The 9,858-nt window shown below is 35.0% G+C and overlaps 1 protein-coding gene across 2 annotated transcripts; it reads left to right on the forward strand.

Moving 5' to 3' along the window:
* Positions 1-320: 320 nt before the first annotated feature.
* Positions 321-8,733, forward strand: LOC136798366 (uncharacterized). Of its 2 annotated transcripts, none has more exons than XM_067054975.1 (7): positions 321-814; positions 1,159-1,321; positions 3,768-3,873; positions 5,429-5,592; positions 6,778-6,945; positions 7,135-7,310; positions 8,149-8,733. In XM_067054975.1, the coding sequence occupies exons 1-7, from the start codon at positions 452-454 to the stop codon at positions 8,404-8,406; spliced, it is 1,398 nt and encodes a 465-aa protein (XP_066911076.1). In that variant the 5' UTR covers positions 321-451; the 3' UTR covers positions 8,407-8,733. The 2 variants fall into 2 exon arrangements, with proteins under 2 accessions (XP_066911076.1, XP_066911077.1); XM_067054976.1 differs by having other exon boundaries at positions 1,159-1,315.
* Positions 8,734-9,858: the final 1,125 nt, after the last annotated feature.

The raw sequence follows: 9,858 nt of genomic DNA on the forward strand, positions 1-9,858 counted from the left end.
AGATTGTCGTCATGGTTATATTTTTCTGCGTTGAATGTGCACTGAATAGAATCTCGATTGGTCGGCACAGGTCGTAATATGATTTCGGCATGTGATTTTCACGGTAGTTGTTTGGAGTATGTTGAATGGTAATCCATTCGGCAAAATTTACAAATAAAGTGACACCAAATAAAATATTCTCAATTGAAAATATATTCACAAACTTTTGTATTTGGTTTCCTACTAAGTAACTGGTAAGAAGTTGTAAACAAAAATTTCTAAAAAGATATATAGGGTAATGAGTTGATTGAGATCAAAAATAGAAAATATTGGGCTGACATTTTTTTGATTTCTTTATAGTCTGAGTAAGAGATTCGTTTTTTTTCTTCATGAAGACAGACATATGGTGAGATTCGCTGTTTTGACCTTTTTGGCAAAATAAGTTGATACGAATTTATACGAAGCAACAAAAATGGTGTTTTATATATTCTTTCTTATTGGTGGTCTAATCCCATCTGTTTTTGCTGGTAAACCATCAATTGTCCGGAAAAAGGAAATCACTAATGGTAAAGCTCCGGACGGCGAGCCTATGTTTTTGTCATATATTAATTTCGCAAAATTCCAAAACAAAATGCTGGTTGTTGGAGTACCTTCAGCGTCGATCATCAATGCAACTTTTGACGAGTGCAATGAGAAATGTTTGGAGATGAATGATTGCGTTAGTATGAATGTTTATAAGGAGAATGGAACCAAGTGTGACTTAATGAGTACAGATCAGCACCACGCCAATATGACAGTACTTGATGTACAAGGTGTAGATTATTATGAGCCAACGGTTAGTAGAAATTTTTTATGCATATAACTTTTTGTTATAATAAGATGAAAATACTTTGTTCAGTCGATAAATATTCTTTCTCAAGGAAAATGAACAGGTTCAAAAAAATCAACAAATTGACCGAAAGTTTAACTTTAAAAAAGTCCTTTAAATTGTATACCTTTTTAGGACGGCCCAGAAATCAAAAATACAATGATAAAAGAGACATATTTCTGTGTCAAAAGCTAGGGGGGGGCAAGCTATAGTTATTCGGTCATCTCATCAACGATTTTTTCCTTTACGTGAACTCTTTTTCAACTTTTTCAGGAAGCACTGTATTCCCTGTTGTTAATTATTTTTCTTAGAGCGATTGCGTGAGAGGGAACACTAACTGTACCAACAACTCCTTTTGTATGCCTGACCACCATACTGGTGATGTGAAATGTCAATGTAAACGATCCAAAACACAAAATTGGAACTGCTTGGAAAACGACACAAAATCCTCGACACAAAATCCTCTGGGTTATGGTTGGTTTTTGGTAGCAAAATTGCAACAAATTTTTTCAGGTCATCAAAATCACAATCTGATTCGTCAGGCATGCCCGATGGACGAAAATACGTTCATCAGGCATGCCCGATGAACTAAAATACGTTCATCAGGCATGCCCGATGAACTAAAATACGTTCATCAGGCATGTCTGATGAACGTATTTTCGTCCATCGGGCATGCCTGACGAATCAGATTGTGATTTTGATGACCTGAAAAAATTTGTTGCAATTTTGACCATACTGGGTCTGTAATATTTCTGAATAGTTCCCTAACATAGCGAAATAAGACCATTTTAGTATTGGGAAAGTTCACCGAACTGCACTACAAGTGGTTTTTCGGCAATAAACCTGTAAGATTGCTTAGAGGTCCTTGAGACTTTCATTCTTGTTATTAAGGAACTTACAAGGGCTGAAATGAAACTCAGCAGTGTTGGGCGGTAACTAGTAGGTGCACTTGTAAAATCCGAAAAGTAATTCTCAGCTCACGAAATATGGTAAAATCTTTAGCTTTCGTTTTGAAAATACTAAATAGAAAATATCTTTGAACCTTCAGTTTAGAACGAAAAATGTTGTTGTAGAGTTAACCTACTTTAGGCGTACAACTTTCGCGAGCAGAAACTTTCGTGAGGACGAAAAATCGCAAAATTCACGACATTTACTTTCGCGAATTTAAGGGCTCTGACCATAGTGAATTTTTCATAATTGCCGTGTTTAAAATGTGTTTTCTGACTGATGTAATCAACAAAACTATGGCATGTTATACATTTTCTGTTAGACAAACTATTCTTGAATCTGAAAATTCAAAAATTGAATTGAAAAAATTTGAAGAAAAAGAAAAGGAAGACTTTTACGAGGAAGAGTATTTCAACTTTGAAGAGCTTAGTTTCGGCGAAGAAAAAACATTTTGAAATAATTTTCGCAGTAGATGTAGACTGGGAATCCAGTCGTTTATAACGTTTTTGTTGAAAGCGGGAAATTTTTATGTCGGGATATGTTAAAATAAACGACTGGGCTAAGGTGGTTTCCGTAGCTTACGGGAGTTCCAGCAGGGCCCGCAGATTTCTGCGGGGTGAGAAAACAATCATATACAACAAAATATATAAACAAATGAAAATTTCAGCCAATGAGAATTTCCAAGTGAAAGAAAAAAAAACAAACCAAAACAAACCAACAAGACCCCCTGAAAATGTTGTCCAAAAACATGAAAAAAGAGAATTTTTATGAAAAGTTTGTTGTGCACAAAATATTCTAGACGACTATATTAATGCTCCTGTCAAGTTTTCTACTTCCTATTTTTTACTGAGTTAAGTCGTCTAGCATGCTAGACTACAGTAGATGCTGTATCTTTTACCGAACAATAAATTTTTTTGCGGAAAATTTTTGTAAATGCTTCTTTGTCTCCAAATCTTTAAAATAGTGGTTTTTCATCAATTTTTCATATGGATTTTGATTAAAAAAACAGTCATAACTTTTGACACATCGTTTTAGAAAACTTTTCCGCAAAATTTAAAATAGTTCAACTCTTTGCGGACAGTGTAAAGAAATTTTGAAACAAAAAAGTTAATTACCCATTAAAACTAAGCACTTTTTGTAAAAGAGGGTGATGCAACATATTATCAACATCTTTTTAAAGTTCATAACGTCATTTTTGCAATTAAATTCTTAATTACTCTTAAGGGGTGTGATTAAAAAGCAATTTATAAAGGCAATTCTTTGTTAAAAGTGTTAAGAAACCTGAAATATAACTTCAATGTTCAAATATCAAAATCAATTTTTGGACTATGGTCAGAGCCCTTAATGGAAAAATATTTTTCGCGAGCATAAACTTTCTAGCGTCGTTAAATATAATTGTTAAACGTCTTTGTTCTTCAAAAAAACTGAAGATGCTCTAAGAGAGAGCGAAATATTTTAAACCAGTATGTTTTTATTCTGAGCATAAACTTTCGCGAATCAAGACGTCAAATTGAGAAATTTCAATTTCACATGAAAAATGGCTTCCAGGGACAAATACTTCTTGAATTGGCTTGAAGATTTGTCCTTTGACTTAATAGTCTTTTAGCAGGCTAAAAAGTGCCATAAAAGTTACATTTTATTCAAAGTTTTACAGATTTTATGTTATGTCAAGAATTTTTCACGAGCATAAACTTTCGCGAATTGCCCTTCCTAGAATTTTTAAAGACATTTACTTTCGCAAAAAGGGCCAAAAATCACGCCAAGAACTAAACCAATACGATAGGCCTAAACCTACATTTGACTCTCCTCTGTTGGGCTTAAACCTCTTTTTTCCTCGCGTGATTTTCACACAAATGCTGAATGAGAAGTAAGTCCTGTAGTGAAGTCAACTTTATACTAAATCTAATTCTGTCTTTTTCAAGGGAGACACTGTAATGGTTCGTATGACGTCTTTTTGTATTCATCGTTTTAGTACCAGATCCCAACGAAGACCAACAATACTGGTTTCCGTATGTTGGGCCAACTTGGAAAGTTTCCTTCTACTTTGACGCCTCATCGATCGAGCTCGACATGTTACCGTAAGTTTAATTCTAATACGCTACAAATTAATTTAATCAAGTTTTAAATAGCACAAATTTGGTAGACTGCTGGCATCCACTAACGGATTCGTACAACCTGGGGTTTTGTAGAGGTCTGCGATTCAGATTACTTTAATCGGATTAACTTTCGTGAGATTAAATTTCGCGATTTCGCGAAATTTTGCCACTTTCGCAAAATTAACCTTTCCAGCGCGCTGTTTTTTATATTTTCACGCTGTCTGCGCGCAACTTTTTTTGAGAAAACGCGGGGTTTGGGAAATTTGCCATAACTCAAGAACTAGAAATCTTTTGGCAAAAAGTAAACTATCCCTGAAAAGCTAATTAAGTTTTGCAGCTTTTAGGTTGGGTACAAGTTCAATTAAAGTATTCTAACTTAAATGGTAGCTTTACATACACCAATGCTTTTTTCCTCATTTTTCGACAATGTCACTTTTTTGGCATTTTTCACTTTCTATGCAAAAAAAAGTGGGGGAAAGTTAATTATAAAATCTTTCTTTACTATTTTATCAATATATACTTACTCATGAAGCCATATACCAAAAATTAGCATCCAAAAACAATTCTACTGGTCACAAGGGCTTTTCAAACATTGTTCACTTTTCTCCAAAATCAGTGTTTTTCCGTCTGCCATCTTGAATCAGTGTTTTTTATTTGAAAAGTGCTGACTCACACCGTGATCATAACATTACATCATTATATATCAACGGAAAGCTTAGACTCTCTACTTTCTTTTTCTTTATTTTTCAACGATCGGAAAGCAAGCCAATTAAAGATATTGCGCGAGAAAGACATGCCTATCAAATTGCGTATATGTACGGCATTCGGAACGTCTCAAGGACGTATATGTACGGCATTCGGGTCCAAAAGGTTAAAACTCACGAAAAGGCGTGAGATTCCTGACTCGCAAAATTAAATCCACCATAAAATCCAGAAAACTTTGCGATTTTTTTCGCTCGCAAAATTTAATCTGATTAAAGTATAAATTTGGCGGATAGGGCATATAAAATAATTTTGGCGGACTCTTAATTTTTGTGGATTTCGGTTAAATTATTTCGTATTGAGGAAGGGGCACTTTGAAATTCCCATAATGCATTGAAAAGTTGTACTTTTTGAGCCATACATGTCCAAAAATTGATATATTTTAGCTACCTTAGTGTATATAAGTTTGGCGTGAATTAAATTTAGTGGATTTGCGCCAAATACCCATAAAATTTTCCAAAAACTTTTTAATTTAAGTTAGAAGTTTCTATTTGAAATCAGCATTTTAAGTAAAACCTGTTATAAAACACAAAGTAATTTTTGATTTACAAGTGCCTAAAATTTCCCAGTATGCCAAATTATTACAAAGTCTGCCATCCACGCCATCCATGCCATTAAATACCCACCAACAATCGAATTTTGACCAAATTAATCCACCTAATAGATCATGTTTTTCAGGCTCAGGTACTTTCTAAAAGTCTTTATTAATTACATGTTGCACCCACAGGCTTAAGAAAATTCTATTTTTTCGACTACATTCTTTTGGTTCTCTCAGAAATGAAATGTACGTTTTCCAAATGAGATCAAAGACAAATGTCATCTTAGAAGCGAAAATAATTAATGGAATGATGCATCTTGTGGCACACGAACTTAATTCGAAATGTAAAATCCTCCTTGGCAATAAGGTTTATCATTTCGAGGTTATGATGAGCTACAAAGGTAATTCAAAACTTCTACCTTAAGGGAACTTATTTTGGCGGGAACTAATTTTGGCGAGCGGCGAAAATCTTAAAATTTCTAAATTCGCCAAATCAACCAAAATTAGTTCCCGCCAAAATAAGTTCCCTTAAGGTATCTTCAGGGTTCAGACAGACCTTCGAAAATAAAATTCCCTGAGTTTCCCTGAATTTTAATCAATTTTCAAAGGTTTTTTCCCTGAGAAATTCCTCATTTTAGCTATTTTTCCCCAATTTTTTCCCTGAGTATCAAGCAAACCATAAAAACTAAGCAGAGTCAAAAGAGATGTATCTTTAAACAAAAGGCACACAAATCAAATGATAAACCTAAGGTAAAAATTAAAGCTACAAATATATACTGCATATGAATAAACACTTTAAAACTAAAAAAACTTTTAAATCTGTTTTTTCCATTCATTCTTCAAAAAATAAAATTCCCTGAGTTTCCCTGAGCAGACTGGGAAAAAAAAAATTTTTTCCCTGGGTTTCCCTGAGTTTCCCTGATTTTTCTGAAAATTTATCATATTTCCAGGTTTTCCAGGTTTTCCAGGGTCTGTCTGAACCCTGTCTTAAGTCTTCACCCGGGGGGTGGGGTACTTAGGCAAATTTCAGTCCCACTAAGGGTCGGAAAGATAGGAAAATTTCAACTTTTTACCCCCAGAAAGATCGAAATTTGGTCAAATTTGTCCTGATAAGGGTCGTAAAATTTATAAGATTTTCCTTTGTTTTCTCCTTTTTAGTCCCGGTAAGGGTCCGGGCGGCACCCCACCCCGTCAGCTCGCAACCCTAGTACCCCCCCCCCCCGGAGTCTTTACTATAACACTTGTGTAAAACTGAAGCTTTAAATTATAGATCACAGTCTAGTCTCTTTAATTCGATCTCCAAGGGAGAAGTAGTTTGCTGAAGATTCAGAAAGACCGGGGGGGGGGGGGCTCGATTCAAAAATTACCATACGTGCGGCCACTTTTAAAATTGGACCCTTACTACACGCTTAGAGTGCATTTTTCTCATTTTTAATGATATAGACCCTTTAGTGCACTTTGGGAAACTCGGAAAATATACCCTTAAGTAGGGCTGCACGAATGGTAGGTCATGTGAGTGTATCTTTGGACATTTGGATAAATGTTTTGAAATATTAATTGACTCTCCATTTTCTTTACTGATTAAGGTTTTTATGAAGGAATGCAACAATTTCAACTCACAACTGAAGAAAATGGAAAAACAATTACAGGATCAGGAACAACTTATTATAAGTATATACGACAACACAGTGATGTCACACTCTCTGTCATAAACTTTGAATTGAAGAATATTCAAGTTGATAATATTCCAAGCGGTAAGATTGAAAGATTTCCAAATTATAAATGCTAAGTGTTTTGCATTTCATTTCTTTCATTTGGATGCAAATTTTTCAGAAAATGAGCTAAAACGCTAAGTAAACCAAGCCCTGATTCGTAAATTGAAGTCATTTATAAAGAAAATGTGTATCGACATATTGACTGTAAACTAATGTTTTTTTTTACAGAATATCAAACCTCTAGTCAATGGACATTATTGGAAATACCACAATTGAAACTTGAATGGATACTCCATCTAAAAGTGAAAGTGTTTTCTTTTGACATCACTACCGGCAACATTGTGGTGATCGAGGGCCTGTTCAAACTCGCTTACAATATCAATGCTGATAAACACAAATACCAGGTAGGACAAGTGGCTTTTTATACTTTTGTAGTTTCTTTGGTGATTTTTTATAATTATTGTGATTGTGTGACTTACATTATCACTTTTTACCCGGGGGTAAAAACGAGCATACGTGCAGATGGGCTTTTCCAGAAAAAAATTGAATATGGGGGTGGAGGAGATTTACCCCTCGGACATTGTGACTTTTGACCCCCTGGACAGCAGGTCCAACCCCCCCGGACAAGCATTAGTTGACCCTCTGGACACTCAAAGTTACCCCCATACAAAGTTTACCCCCGGACAAGGCAAATTTTGTAGATTTTTCACTACCCCCCCGGACACTATATCCTCCAACCCCCATTGTACAAACATTTTCTGGAAGAGCCCAATACACCTTTCCTGTATTTCGCGAAACAGCTGCGCGCGCATATTTTGTTGCTCTCTACCATTTGGTCTTTTGGGTAAAAAAGCCCCTTTTTGCCTGCGTTTCCTCAGTGATAAAAATGGTTTTTTGAGCTTTTCTTAAGTTCTGTCCGACAGAATCCTCTCAAATATTGATATGTTCTTTCCTTTTATGATATTATTCCAAAAACATATCGCAAGGGTTAGAAGCTGAAAACCAACTTTCCCTAACCCCTAGCAGGTAAAAAAGCGTTTGTCTACCTCCCAGACAATTTCATACACAACGGTGGAGCAGGCATTTTCTCGGGCTATTTCTGAGAAGTTGGAATATCGGGAAAAGTGTATTAACAATATTCAAATTTTGAAAAGCCTGGGAAAGCCTGAAGAAATTATTCAAAAATGCTTTAAAATATGTTTTCACATTTTATTGCACTTTGTCTTTTGGAAATACTTTAAGGTGAGAACGATAGACGAGAAAGGCAAGCTCTTAACAACCTACAAACTCTACGTTGACGATGTTGAACGGGAAAAATTTCAAGAGTTCACACTAATCCAACAATTCGATGCAAGTTTGGCAGCTCATGTTGTGAAAGTTATTGTGAACAAGAATGTGGTGTACGTTGGAAAAACCAAAGCTACAGCCTACAGAAACGCTCAATTAAAAACAGGAGTTATTGAAACTAAGATAGCAGATTTTTACATGTTTAATCTTTGACTGTCTCCGAAATTTTTACGTTTATGAAAAATGGGGGGGGGGATGTATAACTGACCTACGCTGATTCGAACTTCTGTTCTATCATTAGAACCTTTTGATTTTAGCCAAAAAAACCATCTTATCTATATAATAATAACCGTACGTGTCTGAAGCCTTTCTCTGCAGCGTTTTAGATTACCGTAAAACCTTTTTCCGGGGGATATGTTTTTGATTTGCATCAGTATTTTCAGCCTAAGACACAGAAGGTATTGGTAATTCTTGCCCCCTGATGAGTGTCCATGACTTATTATAGATTTTAACATTAGGCTGCGGGAAAATTACGCATCTCCCCACATTGAATTTTGAGTGATCGTCATCTTTCTAATTTGTGGTATTTTAAAGAAAAAAGGCTACTCTACTATTTCTCAGGTTATGGAAGATTATTTTGAAATTAGACTGAATTCTACGAGAAACAGTTCCAACGATTTTCAAACATGTTCAAAGTATTTTTAGAGTCCTTCAAAGTCACAATTAAATGTCTACACACGATTTTTTATTTATAAATCTTTCGTGGTGAAACTACTAGCACTGCAATGTTGTGTTTTTAACTCTTTTTTTTAGTGTATAGTTTTATCAAGGGGGGGGGGGTCGGTAGTAAAATCTCAGACATAATGACGTTTACTACGGTGGTGGTGTGACGAAAAATCGAAAAAAAATTTTACTACCCAGGGTAGTTTAAATGCTAAAATGGGTGGTATCTATGTGTTAAATGTTCAAAAAAATTTACTACCTGGGTAGTTAAAACTGGCAAAATTAGCTAATTTTAGCTATTTGTAATTCTTTTAATTTTTGGATGACTTTTCTGAAAAATTTTCTGTTGGAAAGTTTTTTGCTCTAAATTCTCGAAATTTTTTGTCAATATAAAAAAGACTTTAATTTTAAGGGCAAAACATTAATTTTTGCACTAGAGAAAAATGTGTCACAGAAATAATTATTTTTTAGCTTTTTTTTGTAAAATCAGTCTGTGAAAAGCAACCAAAAAATAGGTGGTCTCCATGACAAATTGTCCCAAAAGCTTTTACTACCAGGGTAGTAAAATACCTCTTCCAAAAGTCTGGGTGGTGGTATGTAAAAGTTCGTAAACATCCTTTTACTACTCATAGATGTCTGAGATTTTACTTTTTTTCTTTCTTCGATGTTGAAGTAATGAATTAGTGACAACGGTCTGGGACCGCTAATAAAATAACACCCCCTTCTCTCAGACCTAGTGGGATTGTTCAGCGGGTGTAAAAATCACGGACCAAAACTCGATGGGGATAGATGTTCCTATGTTTTTTATGTCTTCCATTATTTTAATAGCACAATATTTTGCAGTGTAGATTTGCTTATCTGATCATTTTCAGCGGGGACAAAGTTTAGAGTATGATTTTCCACTGGGGCGATATTGTGGCCAATTTTTCCACTGGGAAGGGT

Source organism: Clytia hemisphaerica, unplaced genomic scaffold, assembly GCF_902728285.1.
Source record: "Clytia hemisphaerica strain Z4C2 unplaced genomic scaffold, Clytia hemisphaerica genome assembly, whole genome shotgun sequence".
Classification (NCBI taxonomy): Eukaryota; Metazoa; Cnidaria; class Hydrozoa; order Leptothecata; family Clytiidae; genus Clytia; species Clytia hemisphaerica.